At 42.7% G+C, this 25,218-nt stretch overlaps 1 protein-coding gene across 1 annotated transcript in view; it reads left to right on the top strand.

Moving 5' to 3' along the window:
- LOC124006072 (glutamate receptor ionotropic, kainate 3-like) overlaps window positions 1-21,019 on the top strand; it is a 133,782-nt gene extending 112,763 nt beyond the window's left edge. Inside the window, exons 13-16 of the mRNA XM_046315827.1 lie at window positions 4,802-5,019; window positions 12,812-13,037; window positions 16,119-16,372; window positions 17,069-21,019. Coding sequence (XP_046171783.1) covers window positions 4,802-5,019; window positions 12,812-13,037; window positions 16,119-16,372; window positions 17,069-17,461 — 1,091 coding nt within the window. The 3' untranslated portion in view covers window positions 17,462-21,019. The remainder of the gene's footprint in view (window positions 1-4,801; window positions 5,020-12,811; window positions 13,038-16,118; window positions 16,373-17,068) is intronic.
- The last annotated feature ends 4,199 nt before the right edge of the window (window positions 21,020-25,218 follow it).

The following is a 25,218-nucleotide window of genomic DNA, read 5'->3' as shown; positions in this document are numbered from 1 at the left end:
ATCTTTCTTATGCCAGAGAAAGACAGTTAACTTTAGTCTTTCCCCAACCCCCAAAGTACCTATTTGAATTATCCCACCTTCTGTGTAAGCTTACACAAATCTGAGGAAGGTTAGGGGAAGGATATTACGGCGACACCACTCTAATGCGGTCGCCTCGTCCACCCTTAAAGACATTCGTAAGCAAATGGAGCCCCATAAATGCTTTGACATAATGAAGTCAGCCGAGGATTTAAAAAAGAGCTACTAATAAAATGTTTAACCTCAATGTAACAAGACAAATTAGGGAGGCTCGACGGTGGATCTCTGCCGGTAAGGAGCGCAAATGCATCCATTAAGCACAAATGCTGTACTCCTCGGCAGCTCTCCCGCGTAGCTGCATGGTATCTCTGACTATTTGCATTGTGAGTGGAGGCTAGGAGTCTAACAGTACAATATGCGAGGGAGGAGAGGAACGAGCAAAACAGGAAGATGGTGATTTATCTTTGAACAGGATTGAGAGTCCTTTGTCATTGGAATGGTAGGTCAACCACTTGAATCTTGAACTTAAAACTTAAACCACCTGTGTTGGTAAAGAATATTGTTCCTTTGAATAATGTCCTCCTCTAAGCAAGTTAATGTTGTTCCCCCAGATTACATACCATACAACAGGATATTTTACCTGATACAGCAAAATGGTCTAAGTGTCTATATAGTTACTTTAAAATGATTTGGGACATCAAACACGGAAAATGATTTCATCTGGGATATTGACTTGCTTTGTTCTTTGGACACAAGTGAAAAAAAAATGCATTTGGTGACAGTAGCAAGGTTAACAAAACCAAAAGGATATCTACCTTTGTTATTTGAGTGAACTATCCCTTTAAGATCATAGTGCTAATGTGGTCTGGAATCGCTTAGAACAATTACGCTAACAGGTTACAATTACTCTTTAAACATGTTACCTTTTCCCAATCCAACAAAAAAAAGAAATAACCTGCGTCATTTGCAGTTTACTAAAAAAGTAGGTCAAACATTGATTCTCTGGAAGACATACCCACACAAAATGCGTTAAAAAAAATCCAGTTCCTTATAACAAACCTTTATATGATCTAATCGATTGGTCATGTCATTTATCAATGCAGAAATAACAGTCTTCACCCTGGAGCACCATGGGCTGCCTGCGCACATTTATCTACGGTCTAGTATTGAGTAATTGTGGCACCTATGTGTTCTGTAGCCAGGTGCGGACTGGCCATCTGGCATTTCAGGAAAATGCCAGATTACCTGTCTGTAGCAAAGACGTTTGAGGGTCTGTGCTCAGGCTAAGGGGAATGGTGACCGGTACGTGAGAGAGAAAAAGGACCATGGAGTTCAGCAGGTGCTCACACTCAAACCGTAAAAAAAGGAGGCAGAGAAATATACTTTATTTAATTCCATGCTGGAAAGAATACAATAAGTGCTAATGGAAGATGTAAAAAGCTCTATGAGTTCTGCCCTGATTCAAATGGTCCAAGTATGTATCCAAAGGGTGCATTTTGTTATACAAACCAGACACCTTATGCTCTGCTGCCAAACTCACCTAACAGCCGCTGAGGAGGAAGCCATTTCATTGACATGTTTGGAAGAGGAAGAACAGCCTAATAAAACAAAATCCTGCCAGCTTGTCCGTGGGAGTGAGGTGTCCTACAAAACAAGAACACACAAAATGGAGAGGTGTAAAAGCACACCTTGCACGCTTCAAAAGAGGTGCGCTCTGGGCCGTGTGAGGCTTTTCTCATGGCAAACATAGTGTCTGATGGGTGTTGCAAAACGGGTGAAACATGAATATAAGTTGCTATATTGATACGCAAAATGTGTAAGTAACATAAGCGGTACAAAATATTGCATTTATAGTCATGGGGCATTGTTTTGACCTTATCTGTGTAATCTTAATCCGATAAGGAGAAGAGAGTTTCTCAACTTGGAAAACATTTTTAGTTTATATGACATTCAGTGTTTAAAAAGAGATTAACAACCTCTAACAGCCTCTGGCGTAGAGAACGTGTTTTTATGTGATGAGGCCGCTAAAGGAGAGAATGTTAAGTGCAGGTAATGATTCTCACGGGAAGAGGTGCCTCCCCGATGTTAAGTTGAAGCTTTGGTTGTGGGGAAAACAATATGGGGAGATAGCCAGGGCATTGCATTTAATAGTACTCAGTGCTTCTAAATCCACAGACAATATAACTCCCAGAAAGGCTCTGATTGTCCTTTTTCAAAATGACGATGGGGCAAGGAGTTTCCTTTTTTTTATCAGACACTTCTGTGTAATGCATTGTGAATCTATCTTAAGCATGTGTGCTTTTGTCAATGCTGTTATAAGGAGCCATGAGTAGTTATGAATGCTTTTTGCAAGTGGAATATTGTACTATGGTTGATAGGGGGTACTTTGAACGCATGAATTCCACACAGGTGGATCGCGGCAAATATTACCACTGTTTGCAATATTGCAAGCATCAATAATTATCACAGAATGATCACAGCAAATGATTGTAATGTTTGTTTGTGTCAACGAATCCCAAAAGGGATGGGTTGCCAACTGGGTGCTTTGGCACAAAAATAGAATGTCCTTCATTCATTCAGCATCCCTGGGCCTAATACCTTTCTCAATAACATTGCCATTTTGCCGTAGTGTGTATTTAGAGTCACATCCCCCATCCTGTAACATACTTTAGATTGGATTTTTTTTTGCCATCGTGTTTTGCAAGGCCTTTCACATGACATGACTACTTGAAACTATGATGTCAGCACCTAGGCCATTCTAGCTGCAGCAGTCACTGAGATTGTGTTGCTTTGTTGACTGGAACTGCATCATTGTCTTCTGCTCTGAAATGACATGTGTACTTCTTTGGCTTGGAAGACATGAAGTTCTTCTTCAAGGAGATGTATAATGCATTGACAAGGTTTTATTTCCTCCGGCGGCACTATTGTTGTATTTATTAGAGTGTTCTTAGGTGCCGTGCTGAGCTGGGTGTCCTCCTATTCTTAAGTGATAGTTCTTACCTTGGGGTGTTACTGTACTGGCCTTGTTTAGCCACTGTGTAAAGGCTGTCAAATCTCAAAGGACAAATCCAATCAAATTGGGTAAGGAAGGTTAAAAAGCTGACCACTTTACCTCCTCTCAGTGGGGTGGTTACTCTTCAAAATTGCCCTCATAAATCTTCTCAGTAAAGTAGTGGAGGGCACTGAACACAACCTCTGGTGGGGAGGTTGTTTTAGGCGTCGACAGGGACAGAAAATAAAGTATCTTTAGCCGTGAGTCAAAAAGCAATTGTAAAAAAGATATATGGGAATTTATCTGACGGAGGACCTCCCAATGTCATACTAAATGCTGTGGGAGGCAGTCTGGCCAACCTAAGTAATTGAACATTTATGTCCTGAGACTGATAACACATTTTCAACCTGTCAAATGTAAGTTGTCACAAATGGATGCATGTTATTCTTTGTGAGACACTGGTCTACACAATTAAAAATCATGCAAAGAAGAATACAAAACAGACACATTGTAATCTCAAAATGCATGCAACAGCCCAAAATAAAAGAAAGGATGTAGAACATACGGCTGTGGCAAAGGAGGTGGAACATTTCAAAGGCAGAGAAAGAGCAGAATCACGTTTCGATGTGACTTCTTTGTCTTGGTGACATTATTTTAATTGGACGCAGGCCTAGTGTCAGGTTTCTTTATGAAACCCCACAGCGAAAAAGCTAACACGTGTCAGTTTATTATTTCAAAAACGGCAGAATAGATTTCTGTCTGTTAAGCTTGGTGGTATCAGAGGCCGCGTTCCAGGCTGACTACATTGCAGATGCATGCCAGATCTCCAGCCCAGACCACCCACTGCATCACTGCTTTGATCTCCTCCAATCATTTGGGAGATACCGGTCAATTAAGTGTCGCATTGCGCCCCTCTGGGGGAGTTTTATCCCGGGGGTTATCACTATAATGAACAATTATATGTAGCTTCCCTCTATGGGCAGGTACGCATTCATGTGTGAGCTGAGCTAGGATTTTCTTCTTGTAGGACAATAAACCTGATTGTGACCTGATTATGATATCTCACAATGCATGTATAGGTGTTTAAAATTGCAACTAACCTCATCATATGATATAGCAATCAGATACCTGACTCTGCAGTCGATAACTTGCACACAACCATTGAATGGCGCATGAAACACAACTGGAATATTGTCAGCTTGGAACATGACCATTATTTTTAAATGAACTCTCAACCCAGACTGGGGCTTTGTGTTGATCCAGGAATCCTACTGTATCTGGCATTAGAGTTTGGGATCGCCCCCCAAAAGGTTGTGCTGAGCCTCTTCCTTCATAATCAGCCAATTGTAGTCAAATTAAAATATAATGGCAGCCTTCCAAACTTAGGAAGGCTGCCAGGTACTTAGATATGCCACTTTAGTTGTTTTCCATCTGAGAATTTGAGTAAGACCAAGAGTGTGTATGTTCCATGAATCCCTTTTATGTGAAAAAGCAACCATATAACCATTGTGTTTGTTATATTCTGTAACAGTCTTATATAAAGAAGATGCATATGTGATGTCAAACGTCTCCCTTATAAAGGCTATAATAAACTTTCGCCTCTGGGGGTACCCTCGAGTCAAAATGGGTCCCCTAAATGGACAGAAATATTGTCTGGAAATGACCTCATATATCATAGAATATGTATATGAACCAAGGAGGCAAAATTCAAGCCAAAATGTGAACTAAACAATTACCTATAGTGTATCTGTAAGCTGACCGTTGTTCTCCCTCACCGTGTCTGTCATCTAGGCTCTGAGCTGATGCCCAAAGCCCTGTCCACCAGGATCATCGGAGGCATCTGGTGGTTCTTCACCCTCATCATCATCTCCTCCTACACGGCCAACCTGGCCGCCTTCCTCACTGTGGAGCGCATGGAGTCGCCCGTGGACTCTGCCGACGACATCGCCAAGCAGACCAAGATTGAGTATGGTGTGGTCAAAGACGGTGCCACCATGTCTTTCTTCAAGGTATGTAATCTTAGAAGACGGGGTCTGTCTGCTTTGGTTTTGAGTTGTGCTTTTGTTTCATGTTGATTTCATTACTCGTATTAAATAAACAATCTGTCAGGAACATTATCTGAAAAGAACATAATTAAATCTCTTCATTTCAATTCCCCAGTCATTTTAAGCAGTTTGAATGCAGCCCCATTGATTGAAGCACACTGAGTACACACAGTTATATTCTCATAAAACGTGTTTATGAAGAACTGAGACAAGATGCTGGATCCGTACTTTTTTATATACAGTATGCTTCTCAATAAAATAAAATAATCATATTCCACAAAATATATGTTTTTTTTTTTTTTTTCCAGTTAGATCTTAATTCCCGCTGCAAAAGCAAGTTCTCCACTTCTCCACGCTGTTTGATGTGATCCTCCATAATGATTTTTTATTCCAAAGTTTCAGCTTTTGCCCTGCAGGGTTCTCAGCTTTATTTTATTATTTTAAGTTTCTCCTCAGATGCTGTCACAGTGGTGCTGAATAACATGTAAGGGGTTGCTGTTTTTCTGTGTAAGAAAAGGAAAATATTGGACACAGTGCTATGGAAAATGTTTTATGGACAAGGGAAGGTCCATATGTTTATGGCACACAAATAGCAACGATAACAGATCATGTCATGTTTTGTCTTATATTGTCTTGTCATTTTGCTTTTCCTTCTGTTCGTTTTCCCCCTGCTGGTCTTTTTAGGTTCGTTCCCTTTTTTCTCTCTCCCTCCCTCTCTCTCTTCTCTCTATCGTTCCGTTCCTGCTCCCAGCTGTTCCTATTCCCCTAATCAATCATTTAGTCTTTCCACACCTGTTCCCTATCTTTTCCCCTGATTAGAGTCCCTATTTCTCCCCTTGTTTTCCGTTTCTGTCCTGTCGGATCCTTGTATATTGTTCACCGTGCTGTGTCTTTGTATCGCCCTGTCGTGTCGTGTTTCCCTCAGATGCTGCGTGGTGAACAGGTGTCTGAGTCTGCTACGGTCAAGTGCCTTCCCGAGGCAACCTACAGTTTATGATCGAGTCTCCAGTCTGTTCTCGTCATTACGAGTGGAATTGTTTTTTATGCTTTATTTACCGCTCCGATTTGTCTAGGAGTATTGCATATTTCCTTTACTGGATTAAAGACTCTGTTTTCGCCAAGTCGCTTTTGGGTCCTCATTCACCTGCATAACAGAAGGATCCGACCAAAGAATGGACCCAGCGACTACAGACGCTCGTAACACTGCCGTCGAGATCCAAGGAGCCATGCTCGGCAGACACGAGCAGGAATTGTCTGCTGCTCGTCATGCCGTGGAGAACCTGGCCGCTCAGGTTTCCGACCTCTCTGGACAGTTCCAGAGTCTTCGTCTCGTGCCACCTGTTACTTCCTGGTCTGCCGAGCCTCCGGAACCTAGGGTTAATAACCCACCTTGTTACTCCGGGCAGCCCACGGAGTGCCGCTCCTTTCTCACCCAGTGTGATATTGTGTTCTCTCTCCAACCCAACACATACTCTAGAGAGAGAGCTCGGGTTGCTTACGTCATATCACTCCTTACTGGCCGGGCTCGAGAGTGGGGCACAGCTATCTGGGAGGCAAGGGCTGATTGTTCTAACAATTACCAGAACTTTAAAGAGGAGATGATTCGGGTTTTTGACCGTTCAGTTTTTGGTAGGGAGGCTTCTAGGGCCCTGGCTTCCCTATGCCAAGGTGATCGATCCATAACGGATTACTCTATAGAGTTTCGCACTCTTGCTGCCTCTAGTGACTGGAACGAGCCGGCGCTGCTCGCTCGTTTTCTGGAGGGACTCACGCAGTGGTTAAAGATGAGATTCTCTCCCGGGAGGTTCCTTCCAGTGTGGACTCTTTGATTGCTCTCGCCATCCGCATAGAACGACGGGTAGATCTTCGTCACCAAGCTCGTGGAAGAGAGCTCGCGTCAACGGTGTTTCCCTGCTCCGCATCGCAACCATCTCCCTCCTCTGGCTCAGAGACTGAGCCCATGCAGCTGGGAGGTATTCGCATCTCGACTAAGGAGAGGGAACGGAGGATCACCAACCGCCTGTGCCTCTATTGCGGACTTGCTGGACATTTTGTCAATTCATGTCCAGTAAAAGCCAGAGCTCATCAGTAAGCGGAGGGCTACTGGTGAGCGCTACTACTCAGGTCTCTCCATCTAGATCCTGTACTACTATGTCGGTCCATCTACGCTGGACCGGTTCGGGTGCTACATGCAGTGCCTTGATAGACTCTGGGGCTGAGGGTTGTTTCATGGACGAAGCATGGGCTCGGAAACATGACATTCCTTTCAGACAGTTAGACAAGCCTACGCCCATGTTCGCCTTAGATGGTAGTCATCTTCCCAGTATCAGATTTGAGACACTACCTTTAACCCTCACAGTATCTGGTAACCACAGTGAGACTATTTCTTTTTTGATTTTTCGTTCACCTTTTACACCTGTTGTTTTGGGTCATCCCTGGCTAGTATGTCATAATCCTTCTATTAATTGGTCTAGTAATTCTATCCTATCCTGGAACGTTTCTTGTCATGTGAAGTGTTTAATGTCTGCCATCCCTCCCGTTTCTTCTGTCCCCACTTCTCAGGAGGAACCTGGCGATTTGACAGGAGTGCCGGAGGAATATCATGATCTGCGCACGGTCTTCAGTCGGTCCCGAGCCAACTCCCTTCCTCCTCATCGGTCGTATGATTGTAGTATTGATCTCCTTCCGGGGACCACTCCTCCTCGGGGTAGACTATACTCTCTGTCGGCTCCCGAACGTAAGGCTCTCGAGGATTATTTGTCTGTGTCTCTTGACGCCGGTACCATAGTGCCTTCTTCCTCTCCGGCCGGGGCGGGGTTTTTTTTTGTTAAGAAAAGGGACGGTACTCTGCGCCCCTGCGTGGATTATCGAGGGCTGAATGACATAACGGTTAAGAATCGTTATCCGCTTCCCCTTATGTCATCAGCCTTCGAGATTCTGCAGGGAGCCAGGTGCTTTACTAAGTTGGACCTTCGTAACGCTTACCATCTCGTGCGCATCAGAGAGGGGGACGAGTGGAAAACGGCGTTTAACACTCCGTTAGGGCATTTTGAGTACCGGGTTCTGCCGTTTGGTCTCGCCAATGCGCCAGCTGTTTTTCAGGCATTAGTTAATGATGTTCTGAGAGACATGCTGAACATCTTTGTTTTTGTCTACCTTGACGATATCCTGATTTTTTCACCGTCACTCGAGATTCATGTTCAGCACGTTTGACGTGTTCTCCAGCGCCTTTTAGAGAATTGTCTCTACGTGAAGGCTGAGAAGTGCTCTTTTCATGTCTCCTCCGTTACTTTTCTCGGTTGAAGGCATTCAGATGGATTCCGCTAAGGTCCAAGCTGTCAGTGAGTGGCCCGTTCCAAGGTCACGTGTCGAGTTGCAGCGCTTTCTAGGTTTCGCTAATTTCTATCAGCGTTTCATTCGTAATTTCGGTCAAGTTGCTGCCCCTCTCACAGCTCTTACTTCTGTCAAGATGTGTTTTAAGTGGTCCGGTTCCGCCCAGGGAGCTTTTGATCTTCTAAAAGAACGTTTTACGTCCGCTCCTATCCTCGTTACTCCTGACGTCACTAGACAATTCATTGTCGAGGTTGACGCTTCAGAGGTAGGCGTGGGAGCCATTCTATCCCAGCGCTTCCAGTCTGACGATAAGGTTCATCCTTGCGCTTATTTTTCTCATCGCCTGTCGCCATCTGAACGCAACTATGATGTGGGTAACCGCGAACTGCTCGCCATCCGCTTAGCCCTAGGTGAATGGCGACAATGGTTGGAGGGGGCGACCGTTCCTTTTGTCGTTTGGACAGACCATAAGAACCTTGAGTACATCCGTTCTGCCAAACGACTTAATGCTCGTCAAGCTCGTTGGGCGTTGTTTTTCGCTCGTTTCGAGTTTGTGATTTCTTACCGTCCGGGTAGCAAGAACACCAAGCCTGATGCCTTATCCCGTCTTTTTAGTTCTTCTGTGGCTTCTACTGATCCCGAGGGGATTCTTCCTTATGGGCGTGTTGTCGGGTTGACAGTCTGGGGAATTGAAAGACAGGTTAAGCAAGCACTCACGCACACTGCGTCGCCGCGCGCTTGTCCTAGTAACCTTCTTTTCGTTCCTGTTTCTACTCGTCTGACTGTTCTTCAGTGGGCTCACTCTGCCAAGTTAGCTGGTCATCCCGGCGTTCGAGGCACTCTTGCTTCTATTCGCCAGCGCTTTTGGTGGCCGACTCAGGAGCGTGACACGCGCCGTTTCGTGGCTGCTTGTTCGGACTGCGCGCAGACTAAGTCAGGTAACTCTCCTCCTGCCGGTCGTCTCAGACCGCTTCCCATTCCTTCTCGACCATGGTCTCACATCGCCCTAGACTTCATTACCGGTCTGCCTTTGTCTGCGGGGAAGACTGTGATTCTTACGGTTGTCGATAGGTTCTCTAAGGCGGCACATTTCATTCCCCTCGCTAAACTTCCTTCCGCTAAGGAGACGGCACAAATCATCATCGAGAATGTGTTCAGAATTCATGGCCTCCCGTTAGACGCCGTTTCAGACAGAGGCCCGCAATTCACGTCACAGTTTTGGAGGGAGTTCTGTCGTTTGATTGGTGCGTCCGTCAGTCTCTCTTCCGGGTTTCATCCCCAGTCTAACGGTCAAGCAGAGAGGGCCAATCAGACGATTGGTCGCATACTATGCAGCCTTTCTTTCAGAAACCCTGCGTCTTGGGCAGAACAGCTCCCCTGGGCAGAATACGCTCACAACTCGCTTCCTTCGTCTGCTACCGGGTTATCTCCGTTTCAGAGTAGTCTGGGTTACCAGCCTCCTCTGTTCTCATCCCAGCTTGCCGAGTCCAGCGTTCCCTCCGCTCAAGCGTTTGTCCAACGTTGTGAGCGCACCTGGAGGAGGGTGAGGTCTGCACTTTGCCGTTACAGGGCACAGACTGTGAGAGCCGCCAATAAACGTAGGATTAAGAGTCCAAGGTATTGTTGCGGCCAGAGAGTGTGGCTTTCCACTCGCAACCTTCCTCTTACGACAGCTTCTCGTAAGTTGACTCCGCGGTTCATTGGTCCGTTCCGTGTCTCCCAGGTCGTCAATCCTGTCACTGTGCGACTGCTTCTACCGCGACATCTTCGTCGCGTCCATCCTGTCTTCCATGTCTCCTGTGTCAAGCCATTTCTTCGCACCCCCGTTCGTCTTCCCTCCCCCCCTCCCGTCCTTGTCGAGAGCGCACCTATTTACAAGGTACGTAGGATCATGGACATGCGTTCTCGGGGACGGGGTCACCAATACTTAGTGGATTGGGAGGGTTACGGTCCTGAGGAGAGGAGTTGGGTTCCGTCTCGGGACGTGCTGGACCGTTCACTGTTTGATGATTTCCTCCGTTGCCGCCAGGATTCCTCCTCGAGTGCGCCAGGAGGCGCTCGGTGAGTGGGGGGGTACTGTCATGTTTTGTCTTATATTGTCTTGTCATTTTGCTTTTCCTTCTGTTCGTTTTCCCCCTGCTGGTCTTTTTAGGTTCGTTCCCTTTTTTCTCTCTCCCTCCCTCTCTCTCTTCTCTCTATCGTTCCGTTCCTGCTCCCAGCTGTTCCTATTCCCCTAATCAATCATTTAGTCTTTCCACACCTGTTCCCTATCTTTTCCTCTGATTAGAGTCCCTATTTCTCCCCTTGTTTTCCGTTTCATGTCCTGTCGGATCCTTGTATATTGTTCACCGTGCTGTGTCTTTGTATCGCCCTGTCGTGTCGTGTTTCCCTCAGATGCTGCGTGGTGAGCAGGTGTCTGAGTCTGCTACGGTCAAGTGCCTTCCCGAGGCAACCTACAGTTTATGATCGAGTCTCCAGTCTGTTCTCGTCATTACGAGTGGAATTGTTTTTTATGCTTTATTTACCGCTCCGATTTGTCTAGGAGTATTGCATATTTCCTTTACTGGATTAAAGACTCTGTTTTCGCCAAGTCGCTTTTGGGTCCTCATTCACCTGCATAACAGATCATTTCACCCAGGGTGATTGTCCAGGGTTTTACACTTTCAAATATTCTCTGTAATTTGTGTGCCTCTGCTAAAGAGAGTATTGTTGTAGTTTCCCCTGCCTTGACAATATAACTGAGGATGTATTTTTAGTTGACTTCTCTCATTTGATATTTCCGTCATCCCTATTTCCTTTATATTGGTTTATTCATATTACATTACATTAATATTATACTTATTGGCACTTTGGGATTTTGAAAAGTGTGTTACAAATATTATTATTCATAATTTCTCTCTTTCTACTCTCTGTCTCAGTTGCTCTATGACCCACCCGATCAGAATATCCACCGATAGAATTTTCCCCCGCATAAAGATTCCCAGTGACCACCAAGAAATCCACTGGAGGAGAAAGAGAACATTAGTACCCATTCTATTCCAGGAGGCTTGATTAACATGGAGTTCAATGAGGGATTAGGCATGGTCCATGGAGTAACTAGAATTTGTGATTATACCAAATTAGAGTAATCAGTTGCCTAACCATTGGAACTACTGGCTATGGTATAAACCAGGGGTGGCCAACTCTCTTCCTGGTGAGCTACTGAGTGTTCAGGCTTTTGCTCCAGCCCCCACTGAAACACACCTTATCCTACTCATCATCTCCTCATTAGGGCCTTTAGTATCTAATGGCTGCCTGTCTACCCTGAGCTATACACATCTATTTGAACCTTCTCTAAATGAAAGATTATTGATGATTAGTCAAGAACTTGCTGTAAGTTCTCGGAACAGTAAAAAGTGGATTTTACTCCTTCAGCGTGTTTACTTTGATTAGTGACAGGTATGATTGCAGTGTTATTAGTCAGAGGAGACACAGGTGTCTATAATTACCTCATCAGTTGCAGAGCTCAAGTGCCCTCGGTTCCTTCTCGTTATCACTGGGAGGGCTAACGAGCTCGACTGAAGCGGATGAGGGAGCTGATAAATACTGAAGAGGTCGGAGAGTAGCTGTAGATATGTCAAACCACACTGCATGGGAGGGCACTGTAGGGCAAAGTAAATCTTTGCACTGTAATCTCTGGCACACTTACAGTAGCACTATGGTATCTTGACAAGCAGATGTACTCTGTGTGTCACCTGCACGTCTAAATAAAGAAAAATCACATTTTAACCGTCAATGCAGGAATTAAGTAACTAAAGAGCTTTAACATCCTTCATATTCTCAAATGACTATGGTGATGAGTCAGTAATTATCTCAAATTAGGTATGGAATAACATTTGACCCCTTGTCAAGTAGCATGAAATATCACATAGACAAACGCAAGGCTAATAGAGAGGAACTAAATTATTCCAGCCTTTTTCACTATTTCCTGTGGATGAAAATAGATGACATTACCTCCCCTTACTACATTATTATATCCAGTGGCACAAGTCACTTTTTATATAAAAAAAACAAACAATAGATGTATGAAAGTATATAAGTGTCAAAGTAGATATAGGACTTGAAAGCAGTGAATGTTAAAGTGGCATTGCACAGTTTATTCCTTTTCCTGGAGCTCAAGGCTCCAATACATTCCTTTATTCGTACAATGATATACTTCTCGAAATGGAGAATTGTGGGAAAAGGATAATAACAGCATGATAGGTGCTCAAGATAGCCAGAGTATTTTCAACACCAGAGGGCTATCGTGTAATGGGATCAACACGGTGTAGAAAACATGTTCATTAAAAAAAAAAAACTGTGTAGACTCAACGCCCCTTTGACCGGCTGTAATGCACAATCTAAGATTCAACATTGATTGTACTTTCAATTCTTCCCCTTACAGAAATCAAAGGTGTCTACTTTCGAGAAGATGTGGGCCTTCATGAGTAGTAAACAGAGTACGTCGCTGGTCAAGTCCATTGAGGACGGCATCCAGAGGGTTCTGAAGTCTGACTATGCCTTGCTCATGGAGTCCACCACAATCGATTACATTACCCAGCGGAACTGCAACCTCACCCAGGTTGGAGGCGTCATTGACAGCAAAGGCTATGGAATAGGCACTCCCATGGGTAAGATGTAACAACATCTGTACCTTAATAGATATAATAGCTTCCTGATGGTATGAATACTCTCCAGCTCTCCATACCTCCTGCAACAAGCACCATCCCCCACTGATACACTGGTAGGAGGTGGTCCTTCAAGCTGGACAGAAACAAATAACACATTCATCCTATATTTGCGCTTTCGATGCAGAGCATTTCGAGTAACTACTACCGTGCTACTATTGTATTTTACTCTTGGTATTTTTGTCATTTTTGGACTGTGTGTGTATTGTTCAATTATTGCTAGATATTTCTAGATATTTGGGGTGACAGGTACATGGTGGTTAGAACGTTGGGCCAGTAACCGAAAGGTTGAATCCCCGAGCTGACAAGGTGAAAATCTGTCATTCTGCCCCTGAACAAGGCAGTTAACCCACTGTTCACCGGTAGGCCTTCATTGTAAATAAGAGTTTGTTCTTAACTGACTTGCTTAGTTAAGTAAATAAAACATATATATTGCTGCACTGTTGAAGCTAGAAACATAAGCATTTCGAAGCTCCTGCGAAGACATCTGCAAAACTGTGTGTATGACCAATACACTTTGAATTGATTTACTGCACCAGTCAAAGTTTGGACACACCTACTCATTCCAGAGTTTTTCTTTATTTGGACAATTTTCTACATAGTATAATAATAGTGAAGACATCAAAACTATAAGATAACACATATGGAATCATGGAGTAACCAAAATATATTGGAGAATCTTCAAAGCAACCACCCTTTGCCTTGATGACAGCTTTGCACACTCTTGGCATTATCTCAACCAGCTTCATGAGGAAGTCATCTGTAATGCATTTCAATTAACAGTTGTGCCTTAAGTTAATTTGTGGAATTTCTTTCCTTGTTAATGCCCTTGTTATACAGAATATAGCCCTATTTGGTAAAAGACCAAGTCCGTATTATTGCAAGAACAGATCAAATAAGCTAAGAGAAATGACGGTCAGTCAATACGGAACATTTCAGGAACTTTGAAAGTTTCTTCAAGTGTCGTTGCAAGAACCATAAAGCGCTATGATGAAACTAGCTCTCATGAGGACCGCCACAGGAATGGAAGACCCAGAGTTACCAGCCTCAGAGATTCCATCCCAAATAAATGCTTCACATTAACAAGTTTTAATATTTTTTATATTTTTATTTAACCTTTACTAAAGGACACCAATAAGAAGAATAGACTTGCTCAGGCAAGGGCAATTTATTTTAATTGCCCTTTGTACATTTGCTGATATCTCAAAGTGCTGTACAGAAACCCAGCCTAAAACTCCAAACAGCAAGCAATGCAGGTGTAGAAGCACGGTGGCTAGGAAAAACTCCCTAGAAAGGCAAAAACCTAGGAAGAAACCTAGAGAGGAACAAGGCTATTGGAATTTGTTCTTAAACTATAAGATAACACATAATCATGGAGTAACCAAAATATATTGGAGAATCTTCAAAGCAACCACCCTTTGCCTTGATGACAGACCCTTGCACAGAACATTGGCATTATCTCAAGACCAGCTACTAAACATGAGGAAGTCATCTGTCATTAATCACAGTCAAACAGTTGTGCCTTGAAGTTTTCTTTATTTGTGGAATGCATTTAATTAATGCCTGTGGTATACAGAATATAGCCAGAGGACAGATTTGGAAAAGAATCCGTATTATTGCAAGAACAGATCAAATAAGCTAAGAGAAATGACGGTCAGTCAACCAACTTTGAAAGAATCTTTCAAAGAACTTTGCAAAGAACACCAATAAGTTAATCTAAAGCGCTATGAAAGAATTAAAGCTATCCTTCTCATGAGGACCGCCACAGGAATGGAAGACCCAGAGTTACCAGCCTACAGAATTCCATCCCAAATAAATGCTTCAGGTAAGCAAGTTTTAAAGGCCAATATTTTTATAAAAAACCTTTACTAAAGGACACCAATAAGAAGAATAGACTTGCTCAGGAAGGGCAATTTCAAGATTTTAAAGCCTATGACATTTGGATATCTCAAAGGTGTGCAGAAACCCAGCCTAAAACCAAGATCAAATTCAAATGCTTACATTAAAAGCATTTTTGGCTAGGAAAAACTCCCTAAAGGCAATAAACCTAGGAAGAATGGACTTGCTCAGGAACAAGGCAATTTATGTTTAAACTGGCCCTTTGACATTTGCTGATATCTCAAAACTGTAGGAAGAAACCTGAGAGGAACTAAAATCCAAACAGCACAGGCAATGAGGTGTGTGCAATGTTCATAAATACAGAAAGGCAAAAACCTAGGAAGAGGGAGAGAAGCTATGTGGGGTGGCCTGAAACAAAGAAATAACAGAAGGATAATAATCACAGGCAGAACAGTTGAAACTGGAGGTGGACTAGGGACAGCAAGGTCATCATGTCAGGTCGGCCTGAGACATGGTCCTAGGGCTCAGGTCCTCCGAGAGAGAGAGAGAGAGAGAGAGAGAGAGAGAGAGAGAGAGAGAGAGAGAGAGAGAGAGAGAGAGAGAGAGAGAGAGAGAGAGAGAGAGAGAGAGAGAGAGAGAGAAAGAGAAGAAAGAAAGAAAGAAAGAAAGAAAGAAAGAAAGAAAGAAAGAAAGAGAGAATTAGAGAGAGCATACTTAAATTCACACAGGACACCGGATAGGACAGGAGAAGTACTCCAGATATAACAAACTGACCCTAACCCCCCGACACAAACTACTGCAGCATAAATACTGGAGGCTGAGACAGGATGTGGGAACTCCTTCAAGACGGTTGAAAAAGCATTCCAGGTGAATGGTTGAGAAAATGCCAAGGGTGTGCAAAGCTGTCATCAAGGCAAATGGTGGCTACTTTGAAGAATCTAAAATACATTTTTATTTTGGTAACTACATGATTCCATATGTGTTATTTCATAGTTTTAATGTCTTCAGTATGTTTCTACAAAAACCCTTGAATGAGAAGGTGTGTCCAAACTTTTGACTGGTACTGTATATTACATTTGAGCCATATGTTGTGAAAACACCCCTGTGGCCTCATCAACGAGATCCAGCTAGTGGTTTATCTTATCTTTCAACCAGTCTAAAGCAGACCTGTTGCTTGCCTTACAGGCTCTCCATACCGGGACAAAGTGACCATCGCCATCCTGAGCATCCTGGAAGATGGCCGTCTGCACATGCTCAAGGAGAAGTGGTGGAGCGGCAGCAGCTGTCTGGACGAAGAGCGCCGTGAGAAAGCCGGCCCCATGGGCATTCCGAACCTGGGAGGGATCTTTATAGTGCTGGCGTGTGGCCTGGTTCTCTCCGTCTTTGTGGCTATAGCCGAATTCATATACAAGCTAAGGAAGACGGCGAAACGTGAGCAGGTAGATATTATCCCCATGAATCTGATTCAAGATTGTTGATCAGTAGTTTAGGTACTTGATGTGATTATTTTATTAATGACATTGTTTGCATGACGTAGAGTATATATTGGTTAATTTTAGATCCTTCACTTGCCTAACTGTGCTTATTTCTAACAATATGAACACAACCTTAAAATCCAAGCTGTACTCTGTCCATTTTCCCTTTATTAAAGGAATTTGCATTCCCTCAAATAATCCCTGTGCTATTTGGCCATAAAATAGAACATTTATTTAATTTTAACAGGCATAATTGCAAATTGGAGCATGCTGAATTAATCCGTTATTAGTCATTGCAGATGTCAGAATACCATGAATCTCAGCAGTTGTAAATCGCAGATTGGAGTTATGCAACTAAGTGGGTTGTGTCAAGTATGCTTGTATAGGTAATGGGGTAAGAATACGGCTCTGTGTTCAATCTATCTGACAGAGCAGGAACAGTGCACATTGCGTGGGTTGCATGTGGTGGGGGAGGCAGTTTGACATGGCTGTCAGCGATGGGAGAGAAACAACATGCATGAATGTTCTGTGGCAAATGTGTTTTGCACTCTTGATTTTGTTGACACTCTATGCTGTCAGAACCATTTAAAGCTAAGGCATTTACCCCCCATCCCTTCCCCCCCCCTTCTCTCCCCTCATCCTCGCCCTTTTTGCCCAGAGGTCTTTCTGCAGTGCCATGGTGGACGAGATCAGACAGTCGTTCACCTGCGGGACGCGTGTGAAACACAAGCCCCACCACCAGGTCCCGGTCATGGTCAAGACGGATGCAGTGATCAACATGCACGCGTTCAACGACCGACGACTCCCGGGAAAGGACAACTTGAGCTGCAACACTGGGATGACCCCCGTGTTCCCGTGACAGTTTGCGCCTCCCAGAGAAAGAGCCTCCTGAGCAATGTGGAGGGCATGATTGGTCCCGAAACCTGGGACAATGGAATCGAGGGGCTCACCAGATTCACCATCAACCACAGCGACATAGGGACACTAACGAAACATGGAACACTATCTAAACATGGTACTATCAAAATGGCAGCATCGGCGACACAGGTATGACAACGTTCACCCATGTATTCCAAAAGAGACAGAAAAAGAGAGAGAGAGTGAGGTGGAGGAGAAGAACCATCTCCAGATAATCTGTATTCAAGTCCGATGTTTACGTACGTAACACAAAATATACACTCACCAAGGAATCACAAGATATCCAAGGAATCCTTGATTGACAACAAAGATTCAACCATTTTATTGGACATATGGCATAAAGACAGAGTTGGCTTCATTGAGCATGGCAATAAAAGAACTACAGACAGACATGGGAAATGGGGTTTTGATGGGAGATCAGTTATGTCACACATAGCACATCACGATCATTCAAAGTTAAAGTTCTGACGATTCTTTTTTTACCTTATCTGGAGGTCCTTTGGCAGCAGAAAATGATGTTACCTCAAACCTTGTACAGACATAACATTGGGTTCTTGATTTGCTCTCTTTGAGTCACTGTCTATTTTGTGGGAGGCGTTTATAAATGCATGGCTTGGACCATCGGCCTTCTATGATTCCACTACAAGAAACATGTCCTTAGTACATGCAGATGACTGCAATGGAATACGAACAGTGAGCAAATCCCATAGTAAGAGAGAGCATTGGTCACTCAGTGAACTGGGTTCGCAGATTATCTTTAATTGACGAAACATTACTGTTCAAAGAGAGAGAGATATCACTGAAGCTATCCCGAGATTTGAATGGGGAGACGTTGATTTATTGTTAATGAATAACGTTTCCACATGGTGCCATTTTGTTATTGTGACTAAACAAAATGCAGGGCCCTATTTGTATGTGCTTCACCACGTTATTTGCAGACATATGTTTTGTGGACGTTAAGAAAATTTAGTATGTGAAAAAAATGAAGAACTAGCCAATAGCCAAAGATATGCCCGTAAAAATAAAAATAAACATTGGATGAATTTGTCAATTAAACTATGTTAAAGAAGATTAACCATGGCCTTTTCCCTCTTTACAACACAGGGTAATGTGTTTCTATCAGATGTAATGACTTTGTTTGATTAATAAGATGCCCCAAAAAACAAATATACAATACCCAGGGGATAATGAACGAGGAGTGATTTGCTTCAACGTATTCATGTACCAAAATGCAAGTACATAACTTGAAGTGTTTACTCTTATTTGGCTCCCAATGATAAACGGACACGAACCCCCTTATATTTATTTGTTGCACTACTAGTCTATATTGTCCTCTAAAATAACTACCTGGTCTCATTACTTTTTTCGACATTTACACGTTGAACAACTGTACGATTTAGGGGTATAAACTGAATTGATTTACTCATAAAAGCATAACATATTTATGGTTATGTTAAACCCAATCATACCATTCATGTTTGAGGGGTTATGGTTAGGGTTATAGTCAGCTATCTAGTTAGCCAGCTAGCTTGGCTAGTTGGTTATCTCTGCCTATGTCCATTTAATAAACAGTTCAGAGAAATGTGTTTCGATTGGCTTTTAGTTGTCTTTAAAAAATCAATGGCAATATAGCATTTTCAGAGGGAAATTAGCCATCTGTTTCCATTTTGCCAAAATGTCTCTACAATAAGGCCCCTCAGAAATAGCCATGTTATAATCGCACAGCGTCCATTGAATTGCTTTCGCTGCTTGCAATGAATTACCTTCTAACCCTTCTGACTGCTAAACAGACACTCTAATCTAAAAACGTCAGTGATATGAAAGAAATGCAGAGAGCACAGTACAGATGTACAGACTTCATAGTCACTGTTTTAAGCTGTTTGGTTTTAGTTCTGTAATCGCAGGTAAATGACTTGGTTTAGTAGTGTGTTGGTCAGATGACAGAAACAAATACTGTCATCATACTCTTCCTTCTATGTGTGTTTACTTTGTGGCCACGGCAACAGTGAATGTCCTTGGGACACGCAAATTATTTAGCTTATTCTTATTGCAGGCCCGATCTAAAAGCTTTGTAGCAGCGTTACCGAACACTATGCTACCGTTACGGAAATGAGATAGGCTAGCTCTGAGTGGCTGACAAGACCCTTTGGTTTTGGTTTTGCATATGATTGTCATACTGTGCACTAGAGATAGATATCATTCAATTAGTCAATATCATGCTCAGATGATGAGATGAACAAACAGAGGGAAGATCTGAGGTTTGTTTTTTCTGTGTTTATGTCGTCTGTAACGCCTATGAACTGTATATCTGCAATGAGCATTGAGCTGTAGGATGCTAGCAGTCTATGTGAGCTGCCGGAATAGGGAGCTGAAGAGATATACCTCTGTGAGGTTTACAATATTGATTAAAAAAAGACAAACTATCTTGGGTTCCTTTTTTTCAACATTAACAATGTAAAGATTCAAGGAAACTTAAATCTGTGTGACTTATTATTGGTTTGGTAGAAACTCTTTGTATAAATGTTAATCAACTCCCGTCTGCAAAGTAGAGTACATGTAGATAAGATGAACAGGAGACAATGTATTTTGCTACATTTTTACAGGTAAATACATACATTTTTGTTCTCAGCCAAACACAATTTCTTAATTTAAATTTGGTGTCATATGCCACGTTAACCTGTACCCCACTCCCACATCCTCCATATTAATTTATTTGATTGGAATGGATTATAATATATTATATTGGATTATGATCATCAAGAGCAGAATATTGTATGTAAATCTTATTTTATCGCACCTAATATATTGATATGAGGTGTATGTGACGTTGTAATATTGAATTCCCCAAAACTGTAGAGGAAACTCATTTAGGATAGATTTTGTATGATCTAGCTGGCTCTTTTCTTCTCTTTTGAATCCCATGATGCAGTTGGGCGAAGACTGGTTGTTACACTACAGGTTAGACTGGCTTCCAGTTGAATTCCCCTTTGACTGCAAACACAAGGTACTTTAATGCTTATTTTGTAAATCCACATATTCTCCGAAATAATTGTGGTGAAAAATGGACATCAGTGATCCATTTTAATAAAGGTATTTGAATTTACTACCAAGATTTTAGTTCAGTTAATTCAATCAGTCCCAGTTATTAAGCATACTGTCTTTTTTATACCAAAATGTGAATCCAGTTATTTTACAACATTTTATGAAATCTAAGATAAAAAATAATGAAAAAAATAAAATGACACATAATATGTGCAGTATGTGGTATGAGTTAGAATGAGTTACACTTTATTAAGCAATCAAACAGTCACGGCGCTAGGTATTTATTTATGTTTTGTTTTGAGTTGAGGTGAGCTGAGCTGAATTGTCTGCTTCTATCCTTTGACAGGAAACCTTTCAAATAATAGGGTTAATAGGATGCCTGGTGTCGACCAGGGTTTTCTTTGTGGACATGCAGAATTTCTATGAATATAGTTTTTTGTAACGTTTTGTAACATTTTCTGTTTACCTAATAACTGTATGTGTTAAGAGAAGACTATTGTTAGAATAACCAAGTAAAACATGGGGAAATATAAAATCATAGAGAAGCTATTGCGTTATTTTCTTTTTAACACACTGTGAATAATTCAATTGTACAGTTTGCTGTATGGGTTATATGATTTTAAAGTTTTAAATAAAAAATGTAAAACTACATTACTCTTGTTTGAGTCCTATTATTCATAGACACTGTGTCAGTCGATAGAGACGAGATTCATACAACTAAACCCGAGAATCCGTTGTTGCTATGCAATGCTATACATTGTAGTCTACCCAACATATTCTCAGGTTAAAATCTCCAGCTGTCTCTCTGATTGGTAGACGACAATGTATTGCAACAATGTACACAGCACAGATTGAATGCAGGTCTGAACATCTACTCTGGAATTCTATGTATTAACAGGTTGTTTTGCACTACTAGTGGAGTGGTACATTATATTCTCAGGTTGTTTCACATTTGTATCCTTCCCGGTATGCAAAGGTAAACTTTTCACACTGCAGTGTATCCAAACTCACTCTGCAGAACTGGCACAAGGAGAACTTTGTTGCCATTTGCCGTATGGATCCATTCACTCAGGGTGGAATATCCCTTTGAAGTCATGCTTTACCTGAGGTGGCTGATACCGAACCACTGAAGTATAAGTGCACAGTGACATGAAAGGCAGGAGGGCACCACAGAGAAACTTGTGCATTATTAAACCTGCTATTTACAAGATTACCAACTGTGACTCGCTAAGACATGCATATCAAGCAGGGAGAGTGGAGAGAGTAGTGCATGTTGGAGTGGTAAGTGACTGAGCTGTCTAATGTGGGGGGGCACTTCTGCTACGCGAAAAAGATGGATAGAGGCCTTCTGACGAGAGTTCATCTGCAGTGACCGCATCTGAGACTCCAGGGGTAATTACTGATACACACCGAGCGGCCATTTGTCTATTTCATGACTATTACTCAATGGCATACATCTACACATGAGAACATAGATGCCTTCTTAGAAAAGGTCTCTTCTGCTATTGTCTGTTACTGTGACATTTAATGAGGAACAGCAAGCAGAGAAACATTCTTGTATAACAGTCCCATATACTATCCCAGTAATTATCATCATCATCATTTGGCTGCAGAACAGTTGTATAACCGACAGAACAAGTGACAGAATAAGAGACAGAATGCAATATTTCAAGAAAGGAAGCACATAATACATAGTCCGTCCATCACCAAAAGTATGTGGACACCTGCTCGTTGAACATCTCATTCCAAAATCATGGGCATTAATATGGAGTTGGTCCCCCCTTTGCTGCTGTAACAGTCTCCATTATTCTTGGAAGGCTTTCCTATAGAAATTGGAACATTGCTGCTGGGACTTGCTACCATTCAGCAACAAGAGCCATTAGTGCGGTCAGGCACTGATGTTGGGTGATTAGGCCTGGCTCGCAGTCGGCCATCCAATTATTCCTGAAGGTGTTCGATGGGGTTGAGGTCAGGTCACTGTGCAGGCCAGTCAAGTTCTTCCACACTGATCTCGACAAACCATTTCTGTATGGACCTCGCTTTTTGCACGAAGGCATTGTCATGCTGAAATAGCAAAGGTTCTTCTTCCAACTGTGGCCACAAAGTTGGAAGCACAGAATCATCTAGAATGTCATTCCCTTCACTGGAATGAAGGGACCAAGCCCCTGACCATTATTCCCTCTCCACCAAACTTTAAAGTTGGCATTATGCATTGGGGCAGATAGCGTTCTCCTGGCATCCGCCAAACCGAGATTCGTCCGTCTGACTGCCAGATGGGGAATTATGATTCATCACTCCAGAGAACACATTTCCACTGCTCCAGAGTCCAATTCCACCACTCCAGCCAACGCTTGGCATTGCAGATGGGGATCTTAGGCTTCTGTGCGGCTGCTCGGCCATGGAAACTCATTTCATGAAGCTCCCAATGAACAGTTCCTGTGCTGACATTGCTTCCAGAGGCAGTTTGGAACTTGGTAGTGAGTGTTGCAACCGAGGACAGATGATTTTTACACGCTTCAGCACTTGGCGGTCCCGTTCTGTGAGATTGTGTGGCCTACCACTTTGCGGCTGAGACGTTGTTGCTCCTAGACATTTCCACGTCACAATAACAGCACTTGCAGTTGACCGAGGCAGCTCTAGCAGGGCAGAAATTTGATGACCTGACGTGTTGGAAAGGTGGCATCTTATGATGGTGCCACGTTGAAAGTCACTGAGCTCTTCAGTATGGGCCATTCTACTGACATTTCTTTCTATGGAGATTGCATGGCTGTGTGCTCAATTTTATAGACCTTACAGCAACGGGTGTGGCTGAAATAGCCGAATCCACTAATTTGATGGGGTGTCCACATACTTTATATAGTGTATCTCAAAACAATTAGCAATAGTCCACAGACTGAAAACATCTGACTGGTGTGTGTCTGTGTGTGCGTGTGTGCTCGCATCTGATCACGGAGCAAGCCAGCAGACAGACAGAACTGCGACAGAGAGAGATTAACCTTGCTGCCGCGGAGATGCCAGACGTCGGTGTTAAAGGAAGCAGGGGAACCCCAGGACTCAGCGCTCAGGAGCAGCTGGTGCATAATGAGCGATGGGCAGGGGCCTGCTCCTAATGGGAAGATTTATTATCTCTCACAATCAATTAATCCCTGCGGACAGGCAGGGGCCAGGAGGAGAGCATCAGGAGTATGTAAAAAAAAAAGAGAGGGACAGAGGGAGGCAGGGATGGATACAGGGAGCGAGTGGGGGAATGAAGAGAGATATGTGAGAAAATGTGAGAGGTGGTGAAGGGAGGATTGGACTGAGAGGTAGTGAAATCAGAAGTATGTAAAAGAGGGTGAGAGGAAGGGATGGCGGGAACTGGCCATATGAAAAGAGAGAGATATGAAAAGAGACATGAGAGATTCATGCGTAAAATCGGGAGTATGTAAAAGAGAGAGGGGATGGAGGGAGGGATAGAGGGAGACAGTGGGGGAACTGGACAGATGAAGAGAGAGATGTTGAAAGAAACAAGTGAGGTGGAGGATGGAGAAAAGATGGATGGAGTGAAATTAAGAAGAAAAAAAAACAGACCGTACGAGAAGGAGAGTAAGAACATGTTATGGGGGATAAAGCCCACAATTGAGAACGACGCAAAGGGGAAATAAAAAATTATAGTGAATGTGTAAGTGTTTAAGAGTGTTTATGTTGAAGTGGTTAAATGTGTGTCATGTGAAAGTAGAGTAGGAAATTATGAGTAATAAGATAGGAACAAAGGAAGCCAATGAATGAAATACAGGCGAGTGGGAGAAGAAGGGAGAGAGAGTTGAGTAAATGTGTCAGCTAAATTGAGAGACGGAACAGAGGTGAGAGAGAAAAAGAAGCCAAGAGGATGGAGAGAGAATTGTAGAGAACAAGGCAGTGAAGGGAACAGGAGGAAAAGACAGAGAAACACATAAAAACAATGATGAAGAAAATATGTAGCTAAATATAGAAGTTTTGTGGGAGTGATGTAACATTAATTCAGATAACAATCGCTCAAAAGGGCAGAACATTATTCCATTTTTATGATTATTAATTTAGTTATTTAATTCATGTAATGAATTAAGTCCCCCCACTCAAAGGGATAACAATTACGTCAATATATTTTCCAGTGGTAGCTTTTATGCAAGGAGGCAATATGTTTTAGGTGATGCAAAGTCACTCTTTAATGCTACCCTAAAATGTGCTAGCTCTGCTGTCGGACATAATACAATGAGTGTACAAAACATTAGGAACACCTGCTCTTTCCATGACAGACTGACAAGGTGAATCCAGGTGAACGTTATGATCCCTTATTAATGTCACTTGTTCAAGCCAGTTCAATTGGTGTAGATTAAGGGGGGAAGACAGGTTAAAGAAGGATTGTTAAGCCTTAAGACAATTGTTTGTGTGCCATTCAGAGGCTGAATGGGAAAGAAAATATTTAAGTGCCTTTGAACGGGTATGGTAGTAGGTGCCAGGCTCACCAGTTTGAGTGTGTCAAGAACTGCAATGCTGCTGGGTTTTTCACGCTCAACAGTTTCTCATGTGTATCAAGAATGGTCCACCACCCAAAGGACATCCAGCCAACTTGACACAACTGTGGAAAGCAATGGAGTCGACATGGGCCAGCATCCCTATGGAACGATTTCGACACCTTGTAGAGTCCATGCCAACACAAATTGAGTCTGTTCTGAGGGAAAAAAGGGGTGCAACTCAATATTAATAATGTTTTTTACTCAGTGTATATTTACCCAAAGTGGTTTTTACGTCCTTACTACTGTTCTTTAATTTATGTGACGAATGTAGAAGTAAATTAACAGTAAATATTAATCCCCTCCACAATGTGTTTT

Source organism: Oncorhynchus gorbuscha, linkage group LG19 (genome assembly GCF_021184085.1).
Source record: "Oncorhynchus gorbuscha isolate QuinsamMale2020 ecotype Even-year linkage group LG19, OgorEven_v1.0, whole genome shotgun sequence".
Lineage (NCBI taxonomy): Eukaryota > Metazoa > Chordata > Actinopteri > Salmoniformes > Salmonidae > Oncorhynchus > Oncorhynchus gorbuscha.
This window is presented reverse-complemented; position numbering and strand designations above follow the sequence as displayed.